The 24,126-nt window shown below is 39.6% G+C and overlaps 1 protein-coding gene across 4 annotated transcripts in view; it reads left to right on the forward strand.

The window, feature by feature from the left end:
- Nucleotides 1-8,372, forward strand: part of LOC311253672 (uncharacterized protein) — a 27,601-nt gene extending 19,229 nt beyond the window's left edge. The window contains exons 1-4 of one of the 4 annotated variants that reach the window (XM_084384172.1): nucleotides 3,895-4,336; nucleotides 5,488-5,633; nucleotides 5,756-6,809; nucleotides 7,172-8,372. In XM_084384172.1, the coding sequence (XP_084240298.1) occupies nucleotides 6,714-6,809; nucleotides 7,172-7,699 (624 nt within the window). In that variant the 5' untranslated portion in view covers nucleotides 3,895-4,336; nucleotides 5,488-5,633; nucleotides 5,756-6,713 and the 3' untranslated portion in view covers nucleotides 7,700-8,372. Of the gene's footprint in view, nucleotides 1-3,894; nucleotides 4,337-4,404; nucleotides 6,867-7,171 lie in introns of those variants that run through there. The other 3 variants (XR_014621781.1, XM_084384171.1, XM_084384170.1) reach the window with 3 other exon arrangements.
- Nucleotides 8,373-24,126: the final 15,754 nt, after the last annotated feature.

Here is a 24,126-nt window from a genome sequence, read left to right on the forward strand (position 1 = left end):
AAATCGAGCGCACTGTGGTGTAGTGAAGAATGAAAACCAACTTGTAAGCTCAAGGGACTTTACTCAACATCTTCAGCAGGAAGTACAGCTTCATAACAACAGCTCCTTCTTCTTCTCTTCACCTACATACATAGTCCTGTCTTATTCAGTGGTGCCATCTAGTGACACTCCAACGTAACAGCGTTACAGAACACAACACGCGCTATGCGTACACAAATTTGCCGTTCCTACTTGTGTCCCCCCCACTTCTGAAACTAAAGTTTCGCCCATGGTTAAGTATATTTCTCCAGGAAAGTTTCTTCTGCCTCTCAAGTTTATAATTACAGTTTATAATTCAAGAGAAGGTCCGAACAGTCTGATGACATTATTTTGCATATGAATTAGCCATGTGCTTCTGTTCCTTCGCAGACCATGTCAATAACACCCGAAGACATAGTGTAGTCGGATTCTCTGAGCACCGCAGACAGTTCAGTCCTTTTGAATTCTCATTCACATCTTTCTTTGACCTCATGACGCTTTCCAACAAGGTCAAGGTGTGGTTTGGTAAACACTAGGAGGTCATTTTTGACTATGCGCGTTCCTCCCAAAACGGCGCTGACGTCCCCTGCAGAGTTTAATCTTGACATTTTCAATACGTCTTTGTATAAAATCACAATCGAGTAAGTCGACATTAAAAAAAAAAGCGTTGAGCATGGAAATGTAATTTGTTACATACTGGTTGAAATAAAATCCATGGTGACTACAGCTGTGGCTAGTGGTTGTGGCTAACCTTGCATGCCACCATATGCACAAAGGATTGTGCCATGAGAACAGCTCATGGCAGTCTATCACAGATGTTAATCATTAAAATCTGAATCACTTTCACTGTTTGTTTCAATCTCGTAATTTATGTATTTTGTAACTTTACAATCGACCTAATACGGCTTGGCTTTATTCGCGGACTTCATGCTACGAGGATACAATAGACGATAGTAATTAAGGTTTCAAACATTTAGTAAATGGGGTAATTTGAATGTCGACAAGATAACATGCAAAAATTAATTAAAAAAAAATAGTATCGCAAACATACCTCCAGTCCTCAGTCAACTTCTCTGCACGATCCGCTTCTCCGATTGCATTCACAGGCAGTGGGAAACTTCACTACTGTTATGGCCTCAAATTGAAAGGAAACTTTTATCAAATGTTTCAATGCAAAAATACTACAGATTGAGGTAATTACTCCCATATTAAATAATTACTTCAAATATAGTTTTAAGCAGAGTGAATACTACGAAAACTGCCTATTAAAAATGAAATAATCTTAATATTCTCAGTCATGCAAGCCATGGGATGGTTTTGATTAGTAAAAATGAGTTAAAATATTTTTTTATCTTCAAATAATTTCAAATCATAAAGGGATTAAGAAGTTAAACATGTATTAATAATCATTATTTATTCAGTTCCAGGAAATCAGTAATTCCTGCCTGCCTTGAACGCAGCAGTGTTTTTGGAGGGAGTTTGGAGGTGCAGGTGCATTGAAAGCTCCCCTCCCCCACCCTGACTTGCACCTGACCTGACTGTGAACTTTCAGAGGAGCATGTAGTATGGCACTTATTCAATCTGAGATACAGAGCAGCACAAGTCTGAACTTTTTAAATGCTGTTTATCTTTAATAGGGATTTTCACATATTTTATACCAGATATGTATATTTAAATTACTATTGAAAATAAAATAAAAAATACAATTAGAATTTTTCTTTTCTATTAAATTTTGTAACTTGTAAGAAATGACTTATAATGGAAGGCTGAATATTGAGACAATATTTAGGAAAGACTGATATTTTAGCTCTGGCAGCTCATTGTAGTGACACTGAAGGTCAGTTTCTAAGCCTGTTGAGTGGCATCCTATGGTGGCATCCCCTCCCCCACCCTGAGTCCTCTCTTAACAGCCTTAGCTTTGAAGTCTGTCTTCTCCCTCTCACTAGAGAGATTTCTGATGCTGCTCGGGAAATTGCCTCCATACAGAATTGGGGGAGCATACGTCAGTCCGACCACCCAAAAGTCCGACTACCCATTAATCCGAGTTACTTTACAGTGTTAGGGTTAGGCTAAGGCAAATGTAATCAAATAATGCCCTATTTGCATATTTAAATATATATTCATGGAAACCTCCAATACAAAGGATGTTCTTATTCATGTCAGTGATCAACCTGTGAAGTTTCATGGATATATCTCTTAGTTTAAATTTTTGCCCTATTCACCTCAATTATACTGGGGCTAATATTGTGGTGGCCATATTGGATTTCCAGCAAAAAATTAACTTGCTTGTCCATATAGGTTGTAATCCTACTGGGTCATAGATATTTTTCTGGTGGCCAACCTTTTATAACATTGCAAATGCAGCACCCCGGGTGGATCATCTTATTTGTCCTCCAACATGTCAATCATTCTGAGGAAATGCTCACGTCACGCTGTCATGCATGCTCTTTCCTGGCTCGTTTCCACTAGCTGCACGTGCACTTTGATTATTTATGTGTCCCATGAAATGTCTGCGAGGACTTTTACCCCAGTTGGTGTGACAGTGGAGCATTACCGGCGGCCCGGTGGATGGTGCAGCGGGGGCTCCACCGGCCGGGACCGCACAGTAAAGCCGGGGGCATGGAGGGGGTGAAAGGGGAGGCTATACAGTAGGATATACAGTAACATGTTTTAATAAAAGTATTTTAAACATGCACAGAACAGTAACACTCTTGCATAAAAGGTATGCCCCAGTGGTCAGCATAATCCGACTCGAAGCAGACTGGTGCATTTGTGTGCAGATTAAGAGGAATAACAGAGTTTGTCATCCTGAATGTGTACAGAGTGTTTTGAATAGGAAAGCTAAGTAGCTTTAGAAAGCTCTAATCATTATGGGACAAAAATATTTTTGTATGACACTTATAAGTGAGCAACATAAAAATCTGGCTAAATCCCTTCAATCCTGTTTTTTCACCTTTAATACCCCCTGTCTCTTTGGCTGCCATGCAGCCCCCTTTCACCTTAGAGACCCCAAAATTTGCATGGAGGTTGTCTTGGGGCCCCTACACAAGAATACGAAAGCAAAATATAAGTCATTTAGAAAAAAGGTCCTTTTCAAAAACCCAAGGGTGTTACACCCTCTGACATACTGACAAATTTATAGCATTTTTTTTATAGAGGTCGTGGAAGTCTGAGCTTTTGATATGTTGTTCTGTAGCCCCAGATGAGTAGATAAGCATTGGTTTGGCTTTGATTAAACATCTACTTTTTGGTAGGCGGGCCTTCAAACTTTCACATTTTTAAACCAAATGAGGCTCACCATTCCAACAAACTGAATGACTTGAAACTTGTTATCTATTCCAAAAGCTCACAACTGCTGGCCACTAGGAAAACGAAGAACGCTCCAATTATGGGACCAAAATGTTCTTGTATTACAATTTTAGCTGAGCAACATACTCAAATCGTATTCATTTAGAATAAAGTTTTGATATTTTTGTTAAACAGTTTTACATGTCTTTTTTGGCCTTAAATGGCCCCCTTTGACCCTAGAGACCCTAAATTTTGCACGGTGGTTGACCCCCCAATACAAGTGTGCCTAAGGATTTTTCATATTGCAGGTTATACTGGTTTACAAAATAAATGTAATGTGTGAAAAATACCATTTGAAAAGTTGAGTGAGGATTTGAAATGTTTTTTCAAGACACAAGAGCACAAATTTAACCGAAAAAGTGAGCACAGCGCCTAAAAACTCTCTCTGTCTCTCTCTTTTTTTTTTTCCAACATCGCGTCATATTACGTCACAAGAGGGAGTTGTATGCTAGCAGCTGCCATAGCTTAGTGTGGGAGCAGATGGCTATTTGTCAGAGCGGTCGTCTTATCATGAGTCAGTGTGTTTACAGCAGGTTTGGATTGCGTTATCATGGACATGGTAAATTATTCAGTTTGTGGTGGTTTCACAAACTCCAGCCTGTCACGACATCGAGTCCACCGGTCCACCAGAAAAAAAACGGTGCTATCTTCCGTGCCTGGGTGCGTGTTGTGCAGCTGAAGAGACGGGGCTTGACCTCTGCGTCAGCTACGAAAAACTCGGTTGTGTGTCGCTCAGTTTAAACCAGAGGGTTATCACTCCAGCGATCTGATGGAGTTCAACTGGGATTCCGAAGCAAGAACTGTGCGACCCCCCGCCCCCCTCTCCCCTCCAACCCCCGGTGCGGTGCGGTGCCTTCGGTGCCGACAGCCTCATCCGGACCGCTGTCTGTCAGCAGCTGCTGGTGCTGCCGCCCCGGCAGGAGACAGTAACGGATCAGACAGAGACTCAGCTGAACGTGAACAGCCACTTGTAAGTCTTGTTTTATAACATTTGCGTGAGCTAGAGTGGGTGACATCATCGCTAGAGTGGAGAGCAGCTGCAAAAACTTGAGAAAAAACTCTCTTCATCTTGATTTGGGTCCCACAGCTTTTACTTCACATAGACAATATATACATAGAAATGTAGGAAATCTTGTTGGCTTTCAGGTGATGTTCTTATTTCAGATGTAGGACTTAAACTTTTGGCTGTAGAAGCCCTCGAGCGACAAGCACTCCAGCAACTCCCCCATAAGCTGCAGTGTTAACTTTGAGCCTAAATTTCTGGAGTGGAGCAGACGGTACCGGTTTTGTCTCTCGCTCTGGCTCCCTCATTTTTCACTTTACAGAAATAAAAAAGACATCACATGGTTCAGCAATGTCTCCTGTTACTCACTGTATACATATTTTGGCCATAACCATTACACTTTTTTCTAAACCTGCAGGAGTTTGGGAGGTGTTTTCCCATTCATTCTTATGGGGACATTTTCAACTTTGGTTCTGCTATTGCTCCAGCATATGCAGCTACAGAAACTGTTTGGCTGTCAAACTGTTCAGCTTTTTAAGCTCTTTCAGCCTATTACTTTTCAGCTTTTCAGCCTTTTCATCCTTTTCAAATATTCAGCTTCATGTTCAGCTAGAGAAACCATCCAATTATCAAAATGTTCAGCTTTTTAAGCTCTTTGAACCTATTACTTTTCCGCCTTTGACTTTTCAGCTTTTGAAAAAAGACAGCTTTTTCTGCAAATTCTTGACCATTCATTCTCATAGTTGTATGCATTTTTTATGCATTAGGCAAGTGTTTTCCAGCACATTCAGCAGATTTCCGAAATCAATTCAGCCGTCAGCATTCACGCTGTATTTTCGCAGGAAATACAATTTTTCGAGTTATATATGCTATCTATATGCATACAGGCGGTACAACTCCAACACTATCTGACCTCCATTTTTAACACACTTGAACACATTCTGTGACAGAGCTGTTGTATGGGATTGCAGGTTGGACAAGGGTATATGTAGTAAACCAACCATTGAATGTATTAAGTTACATATTTGTATAAAGATTGACCTCTTATTATCCTAGCTTTCCAGGCACAGCCCAAGATGTGTCATGGTGCAAATTAATAGGTAATTTTCTTTTTTCAGGGCTACTGACAAGTTCATTGTGTGCCAAAGCCAGCTTATGTCTCTATTTACTAACTGCTCAGCCTGTTGTGGAGAAACTGAAGTAAGTAACTCCAACGGAAAGAAACATTGAGACGCAGGAGGGAACTTGTGCAAAAATAAAGCAGGTAAGGGTCTTCTTGTGATTTCTGATGAAAAAGTATCATAACTTGTATTTCAGTTTGTATATCTTGTGTTATTTATGTACTGTAATCTTCTGCCTTTCACATATGTCTTTCATGTCTGTCAGCATTTTTGGCTCCTCATGGATTCTCTGAGAGTGCGAGAGTGCAGCACTGTCCTGTCCTCGTCTGCTGCGGCTCCCCTTTCCAGATCCCTCCAGAAGATCAACAAGGAGGAAGCTGTTGGCATATTCACTGCCAGCATTCATGATTTGATACAGGACATTGATAACTCTGAGGCTTTTCATACTCATAACACTGTTTTTTTTTTTTTTTAAATGGGTCAGATGGTTTATTTCTTTTGATTATTAATGGATAATAACCGTTTTTTACAATCTGGACCTTATTTCTAGCATAAAATACGATCATTTACTCACCCAGATAACTTTGGTGTCATTACAAGTCGTTCCAACGAAATTAGATCCAGCTGAGAGCCGCGTATATCTGTATAATGCAAGTACACAGGGCAGTGCAATGTAGCCTCTAAATAACACATTATCTGCCGCAAAATTCGTTAATTTCACCAATATTTTGTTATGATACGCTACTGCTATTCCCCTCTGAGTCCGGGGTTAGCTGTTGGTCTGTAGGTTGACCTACTAACCTCTGATCTGGATGATGTCATCTCCGACTGCGGCGCGCCTTGTTGCTATCGCTAATGCTACGGTTCGTTTCTGCGTGTGTCCGACTTGTCTGAACAAAATGAGCAGCTGGACGAAGTTCAGCTTCCTCTCCGCAACCTAGACTTACTAAAGCTCTGGCTAGTTGCACTAAAAATGGACCCGAATGCCGAAGCGGAATGATTATTATCAGAATGAGCCGGGCAGCGGTCGGAGATGATATCGTCCAGGTCAGAGGTCAGTAGGTCAACCTACAGACCCCGGGTGTTGATAACCGCTAACCCCCGGACTCAGAGGGGAATAGCACTAGCGTATCATAACAAAATATTGGTGAATGAAAGAGTTTCGCGGCAATTTTTTATTACTTACTAGTATTACTTTTTTTTAAAGAGAGTAATTATTGATAATGGCATTGACATACTGTCATCATATTCTCACACTTTTGATCTGTCTCCCTTCAGGGACCAAAGCTCCTCTCAACAGCAGCAGCAAGAAGCACCAGGTACCACAAGATCAAGGAGAGCCTTATGAACAAGAGTAGCAGAGGCTGTCAAAAGAGGTATCTGCATTCACTACTGACCAATGATGTAGGCATACTCAAGTGTTGGAACCAAGTGATAAAGTCACAATCTCTTTTTCAGTAATTCAGTAATGGATGGTAGTCATTTGTTTTACTCACCCATTACTTGTCCATTATACTCACACAAGGATACAGTAATAAGTCTGCATGAATAATAAAATGCATACTTTGGAACTGTGAGACAGTAGATACAGTAGATCATGGCCACATTCATGCCAACACCAGTAGAATTTTTTTTTTTACAATTGTGTGTTACTGACTATACATTTTTATCATTTTAACAGATCTGTGAAACAATCCTGGGCCATGCCAAAGACAGGTTCTCCTTCACCAGCTACCTTGTGAGTGCCGTGCTGCTAGAGGCAGAGCTGTTTGACCGGCATCTGAAAACATTCCCTGAAGAGGCTCTGAATACCACCATGAGGGCATACCCCATGCTACACAAGGAGAGGCTCAGGACTGAGCTTTCTCTCATCTACGAAAGTCCAGACTTCAGGGGCTCCTGCAGTGCACTGGCTCTGTACCAGGTTCTACAGAGCTACAACCTCCAGGAAACCTTCTCTGAGACTGTGGCGCTGTTGAACATCCTCATAATCACTCCAATGACAACAGCTGAAGCTGAGAGGTGTTTCTCCACCTTAAAGAGGTTCAAGACATTCCTGAGAAATACAATGGGACAGGAACGTCTGAATGCATTGGGCCTGCTTTCCATGGAGAGGGAACTTGTCAGGAACATGCCTGATTTCAATGAGAGGGTGATTGATCGCTTTGCTTGCTTGAAAGAGAGGCGAGCTAAATTCCAATACAAGTGATGAGTGAGTGTGTTCTTAAATGGTGAGTTGTGTTATGTTGTACTCTCCAAATGTTGAATTGTAAATAGTTGTATTGATTGCATATTGCCAGCCAAATATAAACTGAATATGTTCTGGAAAATTTTGATTAATTACAGTTTTGATGATAGTGTAATTTGATTTGATTATCGCTATGGCATCCATGATGGCTATAAATTGTAGACTGTGCTAAATGTGATTTCATGGGCAAACTATTAGATGACAATGTATCTGTTAATGTGTGTTTTATTGTGGAACCAAATTTATTGTATTTGAGACATTTAAATAGCCTAGCTATACAAAAAATACTGAATAGTATGAATATTTTATGTCTGGTGTTGCCATCTAGTGGTTGAACAGGAACACCAAATTAATCAATGAAATGTGACACTGTAAAGCTGGCTATCTGACTTTTATTTATTATTATTTTACCCATTGAATGGGTCACCTTAGCCATCATTGCAACTTTTGCCTAGTGGTGGTGAAACCGAAGCTTTCTGAAGCACTGAACCACTTTGACAAAGTTGCCTGGAAAATGATGCACTGCTTCGAAGCATTCGATACAGTCAAAATAGTGACATCTGCTGGCTGTTGAGGGGAAGAATTGACGTCATGACTTTCATGAGTCAGTTTTTAATAAAATGTATGTTCTCTCACCAAACTTGTGTCATAATGTTACTGTAGTCAATCTAAATATTCTATATATTCTGTCATTGGTAAGTATCAGTACTCCGACATGTATTAGATAATCAATACTAGTTTTTTTATTGCATGATACATGGTAGTAATCTGTACGATGTTGTGATGTAAGCATATCCGTAGCTAATGCGTATACAGTAAGCTAAGCCACCAGTCTCTGACCAACTCTGCACTGACTGTCCTGACACCACAGCTCAATTTCTCTCTCCTCTGGCCATCAATTCTCCTCCTGGTGTCTCTCTGCTCTCTAATGTGCATAATGGACTCCTAGTTATACGGTTGTGGTCTGTCGTATTTGTAATTATACACATGTAAAGTTCCCTCGGGGTCAGAACCAGCACCACAATCCATTGTTTTCCTATTGTTCAAACCGACCGCTCTCCCTCTGCCTACGTCACTTCCGTTAAGGGTTTTTCGATGCGGAAGTAAAATTTTCTCCCAAAAACGGAAGTCTTATTTATAAATTTATATTTATAAATATAATTTTAAGAAAAACTTGTTCCTACATTATATTTCTAAGCATTGGTTTAAGGGGGGGGGTCTAACCTGCAATATGCTCTTTAAGTCTTTTAGAATGTGAAAATTTATAAAAATAAAGGGGTTTATTTGAAGACCTCACATGCACCAGGATGACCTTTCAAGTTTCTGAAGGTTGTATGGGCTGGGGACTTTACAAACTGCAGAGGCCATGTCAGGATTTCAGCCTTCTCGGACAAAGCTTTGATCATTTATTAAAGAAAAGGGACTGTCCTGCCTTTTTAAAATTCAAATGTGTTGGGGCGGTGTTTAGTTCAGTTGGTAGAGCACCCGCCCCATGTGTAGAGCAGGCGGCCCTGGTTCGAATCCCACATTCAGCGGCCCTATCCTGCCTGTCATTCCCCCTCTCTGCCTCCCATTTCCTGTCACTCTCTGAACTGTCCTATCAATTAAAGGCATAAAAGCCCCAAAAATATACTTAAAAAAAAACCAATTCAAATGTGTAAAACCTGTCTCTTTTTTTTTTAACCTTAAATAGTCCCCTTTGACCCTAGTCAAAGTCACTCTAGGGTCTAATAAACTCACACACAATTGGCCCATGTATCGCGTACCATCACATAAACGGTATCATCATTGCCAGACTTGGCCCACATCTGGTTAACATACTATTTGCCTTGTCAGAAATAGACAAGAAGTGCCGGCTTGATGCCAGATCTGGCCCAGACCTGTCTGCTACGTATCTGGGCCACATACAACTAACCACAAATGGCCCACATTTGGCATGCCATTACATAAACGGTGCCATCATTGCCAGACCTGGCCCACACCTGGCTAACATACTATTTACCAGGTCAGAAATAGGCCAGAAGTGCCGGCTTGATGCCAGATCTGGCCCAGACCTGTCTGCTACTGTACAGACCTGGGCCACATACACCTAACCACAATTGGCCCACATTTGGCATGCCATTTCATAAACGGTGCCATCACTGCCAGACCTGGCCCACATCTGGCTAACATACTATTGCCATGCCAGATGTAGGCCAGAGGTGCCGGCTTGATGCCGGATCTGGCCCTGACCCGCTTGCTATGTGGGGCTGGCATTTCTAACAAGAAAACGGCTTGAAAACAATCTCACTGCACACACCTCTGCTGTGTGTGTGACTGCGGGCACAGCGGGGTTGGTTGCACCATGAGACATGAGAGGGGGGGATTCAATTACATTTTATAAAGATTAAAACACTTTGTTTTATGCTCTAGTCGACTGCCTATACCCCCTATGCCAAGAGCCGGCCCTGCAACCTCCTCTAGGACAAGTATCCAACATTTTAAACTGCCTCATTAAAACAGGTAACACACAACTGAACACCTGCTAGGCTTGCTAGCACAATGTTTCCTTCTGGAAGCGTGGCAAAGCACATAAAAAATAGGGACCCGCCATTTCTGCTATTTTTTTCGACACGCACCCAAAATACAACTAAATGTTAGTATATTAACAATATATGAACATTCAAAACTTACAGTAAGTCCAGTGAGGCTGACTGTTGCCACGTAGGTCCAACTTTCTGCAGTCCTCCGTGCTGCCTGTCTTCGGTGCTCCCCCCCTTTTATTGCATTTTAGCATGTACAAGGCCTATTATTAAATTCCACCTATTTGAAATAATAGAAATAAGAAGACTTTACCATTCTTATATGTAGGCCTTAATTCTATTAACTTGTACTTAAGTTGTGTTTTTAATTTATGCTTACTTAATAAAGAAATATTTCAATTTAATCAAACATTATTAGTATAAATTACTCAAAAAGAAAGAACATGTTACACAAACTTGACATAATTAAGTTAGTAGAACTTTTTTAAAACTTTGAGTATGCAGTACTTAATCTATTTAATTAATTTGAACGTTCGGGTTTACAGTGTAGCATAAGCTGTATTTGACTGAAAAAAGGTCTTTCACTGAAGTTTCCTTGCCTGAACTGGTTAAATGTGGATCTATTTCATGACAAACAAGGTTTTACCTGATCTTTAATTCATTGAGGGTGAAAACTGGCTTATGTCAATTTTTAGCATTTCAGAACAATAGTAGCCAGTCCAGGCTAGGAAACTTGCTTGAGAAACCTTTTTGCAGTCAAATACAGCTTATGCTACTGTACAGTGCACAGAGCACACAGTACAAATACACATAACAAAGTAGAAATATACAGAAAACTGTAGAAATACACAGTGGAAATACACAGCACACAGTATAAATATACAGTAGAATTACACATCACAGCAGAATAACTCCTCACAATAGAAATACTCAGTCGAAATACAGAGCAGACAATAGAAATGCACAGTAGAAATACTTATCACAGTAGAAATACACTGTAGAAATACAGAGCACACAGTAGAAATGCACAGTAGAAATACACATCACACAGTGGAAGTACACAGCACACAGTCGAAATACACTTTAGAAATACAGAGCAGACAATAAAAATACACAGCAGACATAAACATCACAGTAGAAATACACATCACAATATAAAAACACAGTGGAAATACAGAGCAGACACTAGAAATACACAGTAGAAATACACATTACAGTAGAAATACACATCACAGTAGAAATACACAGCACACAGTGCAAATACACTAGAAATACCACACAGTCAAAATACACAGTAGAAATACACAGTAGAAATACACAGCACAGAGTCGAAATACACTTTAGAAATGAAGAGCAGACAATAGAAATACGCAGTAGAAATACACATCACAATAGAAATGCACAGTAGAAATACACAGCACACAGTCAAAATACACAGTAGAAATACACAGCACACAGTGCAAATACACTAGAAATACATAGCACACAGTTGAAATACACAGTAGAAATACAGAGCAGACAAGAGAAATACACAGTAGAAATACACAGCACACAGTAGAAATACAGAGCAGACAAGAGAAATACACAGTAGAAATACACAGCACACAGTAGGAATACACTAGAAATACATAGCAGACGGTAGAAATACATTGTAGAAATACACATCATAAAGTCCAAATACACTGTAGAAATACACAGTAGAAATACACATCACAGTGGAAATACACAGTAGAAATATAGATCACAGTAGAAATACACATCACAGTAGAAATACACAGCACACAGTACAAATACTATAGAAATACATAGCACACAGTCAATATACACAGTAGAAATACAGAGCAGACAATAGAAATACACAGTAGAAATACATATCACAATAGAACTACACAGTAGAAATACACAGCACAATAGAAATACACAGTAGAAATACAGAGCAGACAATAGAAATACACAGTAGAAATACACATCACAGTAGTAATGCAGAGCAGACAATAGAAATACACAGTGGAAATACACGTCACAGTAGAAATACACAGTAGAAATACACAGCACACAGTACAAATACACTAGAAATACATAAGACACAGTCGAAATATACAGTGGAAATACACATCACAATAGAAATACACAGTAGAAATACACAGCAGACAATAGAAATACACAGTGGAAATACACATCACAGTAGAAATACACATCACAATAGAAATACACAGTAGAAATACACATCACAGTAGAAATACACATCACAATAGAAATACACAGTAGAAATACACATCACTGTAGAAACACAGAAGAAATACACAGCACACACTGCAAATACACAAGAAATACATAGCACACAGTCAAAATACACAGTAGAAAAAAGGAGGAGACAATAGACATACACAGAGAAATAGAAATCACAATAGAAATACACAGTAGAAATACACAGCACACAGTGCAAATACACTACAAATACATAGCACACAGTCAAAATACACAGTAGAAATACAGAGCAGACAAGAGAAATACACAGTAGAAATACACAGCACACAGTAGAAATACACAGTAGAAATACACAGCACACAGTAGAAATACACTAGAAATACATAGCAGACAGTAGAAATACATTGTAGAAATACACATCATAAAGTCCAAATACACTGTAGAAATACACATCACAGTGGAAATACACAGTAGAAATATAGATCACAGTAGAAATACACATCACAGTAGAAATACACAGCACACAGTACAAATACTATAGAAATACATACAGTAGGTACTACTTCAAAGTGGCCATTTCACTCGCGGGGAGCGAGATTCACGCAACGCGTGAAATGTCAGTGACAACTGTAGCCACTAGGTGGAAGCATAGTACTGAATTGCAGCTGAAACGATTTTGGGACAATTCCACATTTGACCACAATGTAGCTGCAATGGAGAGTGGCGCTGTTTTAGGCTACAGGTAGAGTGAATGGAGAGGGGGACTGCTAAACCGTATCATATTGATTCAGACTGATTGTTTCACAGCGGTGGGACACCTCAGTTATCTGGGTGACCTTGGATAATCACTTGTGCTTTCTTTGTTTTACAGTAGAGCTAAACTACATTAGTCGTTTTTTAAGGAACATTTGTTTACTGGTAAAATTGCCGACCTGAATTATTGTCCCAGTCCGCCCCCGTGAGCATATATCACGGCCTGACTGGATGTTGCTTAAATATAAGAATAGCCAATAAAAATATCTGATACCCTAAAGACATCTGAGGTTGTGATTTCGCTTGCTCGCTCGCTGCAGCCATGGCTAATAAGCGGAGGCAGAAACAATTACGCACAGCCTACAGAATTTTCTACGTCCATACAAGCATTTAAGAAATTATTCTTATCAGTTCCATAATTCAGAGAGGATTTTTACTCAACGAAAAAATTTATAAAGATCATCTTTTAGGTTGAAGACACGACAGCAGCACGTATGTCCAGACGCTGGTGTGTGTTATGACTGACGTATAGCTCCCCTGGTAGAGCAGCTCCCTCAGAAAGCAGAATCTGCCGCTAGTGTGAATTCGAATCTCAGTTTAGGCTGTAACTTTAGTTAATGTGTTTTCTTTTCTCATCATCATCATCATCATTATGATCACATATAGCTCCAAGTTTGAGCAAATAAATGAGCAAATGAGCATTAATTCTCTGCCGGGCCGCGGCACCAGCTTTCCTGCTTGTGTACATAAAATACATTAAATTCTGACACCACAACTGTAGCGTACCGAATATCAATAGATGATAACCAGAAAAAAACGTTCTATTGATCTGATTCACCGGCTTCATGGACGTCGGAACTATTTTCTGAGAGGGGGGGCGGGGGAAGCACGCACTTTTATCAATGATTAAGGATTTGATTTTAAGTTATTTTATAATGGCGTGCAGTTATAAGAGAACTAGATGGATGAACACGGCATCTTTATTGTTAAGAAAATGAAACTCCAGGAAGCTCCCCACTGCGTAAAAACGCAGCGCAGCCAGGAGCTGCACCTCCGGGCTGAGGGCAAAATTGCAGCGGGTTGCTCTCTGGATGTGTGGAGACAGAGTGATCAGCCGTTGGATCTCCGCACGGGGCAGCCGGTACTTTGCCTGGACAGCCCGGTCTGACAGCACGTCCAGTGGGGAGAAGTGCTGACGCACGTATGCATTTATGTAAACCGTCTGGCTTCGCGCACGGCGACGCTGTTGGTTCGCAGCGAGAATGTGCTGTATTGTAGCCATCGTTTCTCACACGCGCGGACTTTGGCAACGCATTTATATACTGTAGAGTAGCAGGTGAAGCCTCTCTGGATGAGGTTCAGTTGAGTTTAATTACATCTGTTTCCTTGATATCTGTGAAATGCCACAGGGTTGTTGTATTTTTATGTGTAGCAGCCTACTATAAACTCATATGCAGATATGTGTGGAAAACTTAAACGTGTAATTCAATAACAAGGTTTTTTCTTCTTCTTCTATTAGCCTATGTTTCTTGCGCCAGTGGTCCGCAGCTATGAGCGCATTTCAACATTGAGCATTGTTTTATTATTTCGAAAAGTGGAGGATGTAAATTTCCCTGACGCGGCTTGATCACTGAGCATTTGGCTGTAAGAAGGCTGTTAAGAGTGGGTCAGCTCGATCTTACATTTCCTTCTTAGTGAAAGATCTTCTTAAGCTAAGAGCGACTCTGGAAAACACATCCTTCTTTCACAGCGTTCTTAAGAGCGCTCCTAAGAAGATCTTAGCACTTAAGAGCTCCTTAACGAATCTGAGAAACGCGGCCATTGGCAGGGCCAGACACAGCTTAATGAGCTTCTCCACCTCCGAATGCAGGATGGACACATCCTGGATGGTGCTTACTTCTCGTCCCCTACACACATTCCTCAGTATGGGGGAATGCAAATGTTAAGGCATCTGGAACAAGTTGCTTAACTGGAAAGACCACATCCATCCCCCACACTTTTGAAAAGCTTGCTACGCCAGCGCCCCCACCCCCACCTCGCGCGCTGAGGACAGCAAAGAGGTCTGCAACAAATACATTGATCACTTGGCCAAGGGATCTCCTCCTGCAGGGAGACGGCTTCAGGGACTCAGTCCGCTTTAAATAACCTTCTGTATATCCGACTACTGTGAAGCTGCTGATTATGTATTTTAATAAAGCTAGAGAAAACTGTCTGACATGACGTGGCGTCGTTCTTCTTTCTATAAGCCTGTTGTAGAAAATATAAGGAATAGAAAGCACAAATATTTGTGTTAAATTCTGACACCACAACTGAAATAAAGAAAGCCGGTCATAGACGTCGGAACTCACGCACCCCATCAGCCACCCTACCCACGGGAAGATACGAGAAGTAAGCACCATCCAGGATGTGCATATGGACCTGGTGCGCTCCGAGGCGGAGCGGCGTTTTGATCAGGAAGGACTCCGCATAGCTGCAGGGCGAGAGCAGGCAGTTCTTGAGGCGGCTCAGGGGAAACGAGTGGATGTGGGTTCCTCGGAACTGACCCCCTTTCCACGAGAGAGGTGGAGAAGCTCATTAAGCTGTGCCTGGCCCTGCCAATATCTGTCGCGGCATCCGAGCACTCTTTCTCAGCCTTGCGCAGGCTGAAAACCTGGCTGCACACCATGACGCAGGAGAGACCAACACATTTGACCGTTATGAACGTTCACAGTGACCTTATGGATGAAAGCGATGTCTCGACCCTGCTTAAAATCTTCATCAGTGGGTCAACTGAGAGAAGGTCCACTTTTGGATATGCATGAAAGCCCTGAGTCAGGAGCGCAGACTTTTCTTTTTTTCATTCAAGGGTACAAATAATGCCGTTATGTTCCTTAAATGGCTTGATTTAGTGATCAAAGTTTCATTTTCTTAACAATAAAGATGCCGTGTTCATCCATCTAGTTCTCTTATAACTGCACGCCATTATAAAATAACTTCAAATCAAATCCTTAATCATTGATAAAAGTGCGTGCTTCCCCCGCCCCCCCTCTCAGAAAATAGTTCCGACGTCCATGAAGCCGGTGAATCAGATCAATAGAACGTTTTTTTTCTGGTTATCATCTATTGATATTCGGTACGCTACAGTTGTGGTGTCAGAATCTATGTACACAAGCAGGAAAGCTGGTGCCGCGGCCGGTGGAGAATTAATGCTCATTTGCTCATTTATTTGCGCAAACTTGGAGCCATATGTGATCATAATGATGATGAGAAAAGAAAACACATTAACTTAAGTTACAGCCTACACAGAGATTCGAACTCGTATCAGCGGGTGATTCTGCTTACTGAGGGAGCTGCTCTACCAGGGGAGCTATACGTCAGTCACAATGTTTTCATGTGCCTTATCTTTCACCGACCCGCTGCCCCAGCTGACACACCAGCGTCTGGACATACGTGCTGCTGTCGTGTCTTCAACCTAAAAGCTGATCTTTATACACTTTTTCGTTGAGTAAAAATCCTCTCTGAATTATGGAACTGATAAGAATCATTTCTTAAATGCTTATATGGACGTTGAAACTTCTGTAGGCTGTGCGTAATTTAAAAGGCTTCATAGTGAAAAAAAATCATTCATCTCATCCGCCATCAACATCATCAACAACTCACTAAGTTTGTCCTTGCTAGAGGGACCCTGTAGCGACAGGCTGAAGGAAGGAGTTGGAATGAGGTGTGGAGTGGGTGAGGTATTATTAGCTACATTCTTGTATTTAAGCAACAATGAACAGAAACATAAATCAGGCAACTCTGTCCATTCCCGTTCATGGTCACTGCTCCCTGCTGCTGCATGTTGTCGTCCTCCTGCTCACAGATGCCACCTGGTGGTTGTTTGGGCACATTGCCGCTTCTCATGAAAACACAATTTATCCGCCACTAAAAAGGTGTGTGATTCTCGCGTGATTCACGCGAGAATCACGCGTGAACTCGGCCACAACGAAGTAGTACCTACTGTAGCACACAGTCAATATACACAGTAGAAATACAGAGCAGACAAGAGAAATACACAGTAGAAATACAGAGCCAACAATAGAAATAAACAGTAGAAATACATATCACAATAGAAATACACAGTAGAAATACACAGCACAGAGTTGAAATACACTTTAGAAATACAGAGCAGACAATAGAAATACACAGTAGAAATACACATCACAGTAGTAATACAGAGCAGACAATAGAAATACACAGTGGAAATACACGTCACAGTGGAAATACACGTCACAGTAGAAATACACATCACAATAGAAATACACAGTAGAAATGCACAGTAGAAATACACAGCACACAGTACAAATACACTAGAAATACATAAGACACAGTCGAAATATACAGTGGAAATACACATCACAATAGAAATACACAGTAGAAATACACAGCAGACAATAGAAATACACAGTGGAAATACACATCACAGTAGAAATACACATCACAATAGAAATACACAGTAGAAATACACATCACAATAGAAATACACAGTAGAAATACACATCACTGTAGAAACACACAGAAGAAATACACAGCACACACTGCAAATACACAAGAAATACATAGCACACAGTCAAAATACACAGTAGAAAAAAGGAGGAGACAATAGACATACACAGAGAAATAGAAATCACAGTAGAAATACACATCACAATAGAAATACACAGTAGAAATACACAGCACACAGTGCAAATACACTAGAAATACATAGCACACAGTCAAAATACACAGTAGAAATACAGAGCAGACAAGAGAAATACACAGTAGAAATACACAGCACACAGTAGAAATACACAGTAGAAATACACAGCACACAGTAGTAATACAGAGCAGACAATAGAAATACACAGTGGAAATACACGTCACAGTAGAAATACACATCACAATAGAAATACACAGTAGAAATGCACATCACAATAGAAATACACAGTAGAAATACACATCACAGTAGTAATACAGAGCAGACAATAGAAATACACAGTGGAAATACACGTCACAGTAGAAATACACATCACAATAGAAATACACAGTAGAAATGCACATCACAATAGAAATACACAGTAGAAACACACAGCACACAGTAGTAATACAGAGCAGACAATAGAAATACACAGTGGAAATACACGTCACAGTAGAAATACACATCACAATAGAAATACACAGTAGAAATGCACATCACAATAGAAATACACAGTAGAAATACACATCACAGTAGTAATACAGAGCAGACAATAGAAATACACAGTGGAAATACACGTCACAGTGGAAATACACATCACAATAGAAATACACAGTAGAAATGCACATCACAATAGAAATACACAGTAGAAATACACATCACAGTAGTAATACAGAGCAGACAATAGAAATACACAGTGGAAATACACGTCACAGTAGAAATACACATCACAATAGAAATACACAGTAGAAATGCACATCACAATAGAAATACACAGTAGAAACACACAGCACACAGTAGTAATACAGAGCAGACAATAGAAATACACAGTGGAAATACACGTCACAGTAGAAATACACATCACAATAGAAATACACAGTAGAAATGCACATCACAATAGAAATACACAGTAGAAATACACATCACAGTAGTAATACAGAGCAGACAATAGAAATACACAGTGGAAATACACGTCACAGTGGAAATACACATCACAATAGAAATACACAGTAGAAATGCACATCACAATAGAAATACACAGTAGAAACACACAGCACACAGTACAAATACACTAGAAATACATAGGACACAGTTGAAATATACAGTAGAAATACACATCACAATAGAAATACACAGTAGAAATACACAGCAGACAGTAGAAATACAGAGCAGACAATAGAAATACACAGTGGAAATACACATCACAGTAGAAGTACACATCACAATAGAAATACACAATAGAAATACACAGTAGAAATACACATCACAGTAGAAATACACATCACAATAGAAATACACAGTAGAAATACACATCACTGTAGAAACACACAGAAGAAATACACAGCACGCAGCGCAAATACACAAGAAATACATAGCACACAGTCAAAATACACAGTAGAAAAAAGGAGGACACAATAGATATACACAGAGAAATACAAATCACAGTAGAAATAGACAGTAGAAATACACAGCACAGTCGAAATACACAGTAGAAATACAGAGCAGACAAGAGAAATACACAGTAGAAATACAGAGCCAACAATAGAAATAAACAGTAGAAATACACAGCACAGAGTTGAAATACACTTTAGAAATACAGAGCAGATAATAGAAATACACAGTAGAAATACACATCACAGTAGTAATACAGAGCAGACAATAGAAATACACAGTGGAAATACATGTCACAGTAGAAATACACATCACAATAGAAATACACAGTAGAAATGCACATCACAATAGAAATACACAGTAGAAATACACAGCACACAGTAGAAATACACTAGAAATACATAGGACACAGTCGAAATATACAGTAGAAATACACATTACAATAGAAATACACAGTAGAAATACATAGCAAACAGTAGAAATACACTAGAAATACATAGCACACAGTCGAAATACACAGTAGAAATACGCATCACAGTAGAAATACACAGTACACAGTGCAAATACACAAGAAATACATAGCACACAGTCAAAATACACAGTAGAAAAAAGGAGGAGACAATAGACATACACAGAGAAATACAACTCACAGTAGAAATACACAGTAGAAATACACATCACAATAGAAATACACAGTAGAAATACATAGCAAACAGTAGAAATACACTAGAAATACATAGCACACAGTCGAAATACACAGTAGAAATACGCATCACAGTAGAAATACACAGTAGAAATACACAGCGCACAGTACAAATGCACTAGAAATACACAGCACAGTCGAAATACACAGTAGAAATACAGAGCAGACAAGAGAAATACACATCACAATAGAAATACAGGGTAGATATACACCGCACACAGTACAAATACACTAGAAATACATAGCACAGTCAAAATACACAGTAGAATTACATATCACAATGGAAATACACATCACAGTAGAAATACACAGTAGAAATACACAGCACACAGTGCAAATACGCTAGAAATACATGGCACACAGTTGAAATGCACAGTAGAAATACACAGTATTTAATAACAACCAAATTGTGATAAGACAGAGGCCCATTACTTTTTCTCAGTGGGAGAAGAAAGGCATTCACACCTTAGGGGATGTTTATAATGATACTGGTCTTCGCTCATTTCAGGATCTGAAAGACTGTTATGACCTGCCAGGCTCATCTTTCTTTTTTTATCTTCAGCTTAGGGCGGCACTTAAGGCCTATGGAGTCCCGTGGGGTTAGCCACTGAAACAACACCCCTTTCACAAACTTGTTACGAGCAGAGGAACCTCCCGGGGCTTTGTCTCTACTTTTTATACTTTTCTACTGAAGTCCTCTTACAAGGACCTGCTCTTAGACAAATAGTGGAGAAGTGATTTTGATTGGGACACGGTTTGGTCTGACATTTTGTTGACTTCACGTAATCCAAATCACCAACAAATCCACCTGAATTATGCTCATAGAACTTACCTAACCCCACGAAGATTGCACTTAATGGGTCTGGTGGCTGACTCCCGGTGCACCCTGTGTTCCCTCGGGGCTCCTGGTACATTTCTTCACATGTTCTGGCAATGCCCTCCTGTCGCTAGTTTTTGGAGCCGTGTATCTTCTCACTTATCAAATATTTTTTCTTTGACAATTCCGGTGTCAATAACTACTTTACTCCTGAATGATTTATCTCAGTTTTCAACATCTGGACAGCAGAAAAGACTTATTTTTGCTGGCCTTACTGCAGCTAAGAAATTAGTAGCTATGAGGTAGAAACAGCCCGATAAGCTGTCAGTGAACAATTGGATCCTCACATTTCTTGATATTATTTACCTGGAGTTGTCCACTGCTCGTGTGATTGGAGTCAAGGAATCCGAGATTGAGCTGTGGGTCTCAGTGGCAGGGAAACTAAAGGAGCGGATCTAGCCACCTAATTTGCTAGTAGCTTTTGGTTCTGGGGGGCCCAGGGGTGGTGGTGGTGGTGGGCGGGTGGGGTGGTTATTTTATATGTTGTTTTTTTTTTTTTTTTTTACTATTGTGGTTTTCTCATTCTTATGTCTGTCATCATGTTTTGTATTTGTTATTAAAATGCACTGCCTTTTTCAAAGTTTGGAAAATAAAATAAAAATTTCATCACAAGAAAAAAGAAATGCACAGTAGAAATACACAGCACACAGTCAAAATACACAGTAGAAATACACATCACAGTAGAAATACACAGTAGAAATACACAGCACACAGTGCAAATACACTAGAAATACATAGCACAAAGTCGAAATACACATTAGAAATACAGAGCAGACAAGAGAAATACACAGTAGAAATACACAGCACACAGTAGAAATACACAGTAGAAATACACAGCACACAGTAGAAATACACTAGAAATACATAGCAGACAGTAGAAATACATTGTAGAAATACACATCACAATGTCCAAATATACTGTAGAAATACACAGTAGAAATACACATCACAGTAGAAATATAGATCACAGTAGAAATACACATCACAGTAGAAATACACAGCACACAGTACAAATACTATAGAAATACATAGCACACAGTCAAAATACACAGTAGAAATACAGAGCCAACAATAGAAATAAACAGTAGAAATACACAGCACAGAGTTGAAATACACTTTAGAAATACAGAGCAGACAATAGAAATACACAGTAGAAATACACATCACAGTATATATACAGAGCAGACAGTAGAAATACACAGTAGAAATACACATCACAATGGAAATACACATCACAGTCGAAATACACTTTAGAAATACACAGCACACAGTGCACATAGACTAGAAATACATAGCACACAGTTGAAGTACACAGTAGAAATACACAGCACAGAGTCCAAATACACTTAAGAAATACAGAGCAGACAATAGAAATACACAGTAGAAATAGACATCACAGTACAAATACACATCACAATAGAAATACACAGTAGAAATACACATTACAGTAGAAATACACATCACAATAGAAATACACAGTAGAAATACACAGCACACAGTACAAATACAGATCAGACAATAGAAATACACAGTAGAAATACACAGCACACAGTGCAAATACACACTAGAAATACACAGCACACAGTGCAAATACACTAGAAATACATAGCACACAGTTGAAATACACAGTAGAAATACACATCACAGTAGAAATACACATCACAATAGAAATACACAGTAGAAATACACAACACACAGTACAAATACACTAGAAATACATAGCACACAGTCTAAATACACAGTAGAAATACAGAGCAGACAAGAGAAACACACAGTAGAAATACACATCACAGTAGAAATACACATCACAGTAGAAATACACAGTAGAAATACACAGTACACAATGCAAATACACAGTAGAAATACACAGCACACAGTGCAAATACACTAGAAATACATAGCACACAGTTGAAATACACAGTAGAAATACACACCACAGTAGAAGTACACATCACAATAGAAATACACAGTAGAAATACACATCACAGTAGAAATACACATCACAATAGAAATACACGGTACAAATACACAACACACAGTACAAATACACTAGAAATACATAGCACACAGTCTAAATACACAGTAGAAATACACATCACAATAGAATTACACAGTAGAAGTACACAGCACACAGTAGAAATACACAGCGCAGAGTCAAAATACACTTTAGAAATACAGAGCAGACAATAGAAATACACAGTAGAAATACACATCACAGTAGAAATACACTTCAGAAATATAGAGCAGACAATAGAAATACACAGTAGAAATACAAAGCCTCGTTTGCCATAAAGAAGATCCAAATTCAACCACTTCAGGCTAGAAAACTTAAGTGAAAGACCTTTTTTCAGTCAAATACAGCTTATGCAAATCAAAAATCAAATCAAATAAAATTTTATTTGTATAGCCCAAATTCACAAATCACAGTTTGCCTCAGAGGGCTTTACAATCTGTACAGAGACGACACCCTCTGTCCTTCGACCCTCGATTCGAGTGAGGAAAAACTTGCCCCCCCAAAAAAGGACCTTTTAACAGGCAAAAAAAATGCGGAAGAAACCTCAGGGAGAGCCACAGAGGAGGGATCCCTCTCCCAGGACGGACAGACGTGCAATAGATGTCGCATGTACAGAGCAGATCAACGAGATCACAATGTATTCAATTATAAGCGATGGTTGACAGGAGTGAAAGTACATAAAGATGTATTACAGCAATAATAATGAAATGCACATGGAAATGTGATTACTAGTGATAACAGTAGTAGTGATTAATGGTAAGGATGGTATGTAGTAATGCATTACAATAATAGTAGTGGAACGTATGTAACAGAGATGTGACTGTAGGGAAACATGCCTAATGCTCTCATGTGGACCTTTGACCTGCTGAGGCCCTGTTTTTTCATTATTAACACTTTCCATCTGTGTGAGGACGTTATCAAGATGGAGACGCCGGGATGTCTCCCCGTGTTATCTCTAAGAGGGAGAACAACACTCTCTCGTCATAAAACCACCAGAGGGAATCAGTTTGAATTAATTTACGATGGTAACCTCTGTACGAACTATTTTTGACCTAACAAACAGGAACATTCCTTTCACACAGGTCAAACGAAGGAAACATATGAAGTACTTCTCCTTTAAAATCTCAACCAAAGGAACCGGGATTGTTTGTGATAAAATTGTTTGTGATATAATGTCTTTATAATTGTAATTAGGTAACACGTCTGATGGACCGATCGTGCTATCT

Source organism: Pagrus pagrus (assembly GCF_965226575.1).
Source record: "Pagrus pagrus genome assembly, contig: HAP1_SCAFFOLD_31, whole genome shotgun sequence".
NCBI lineage: Eukaryota > Metazoa > Chordata > Actinopteri > Spariformes > Sparidae > Pagrus > Pagrus pagrus.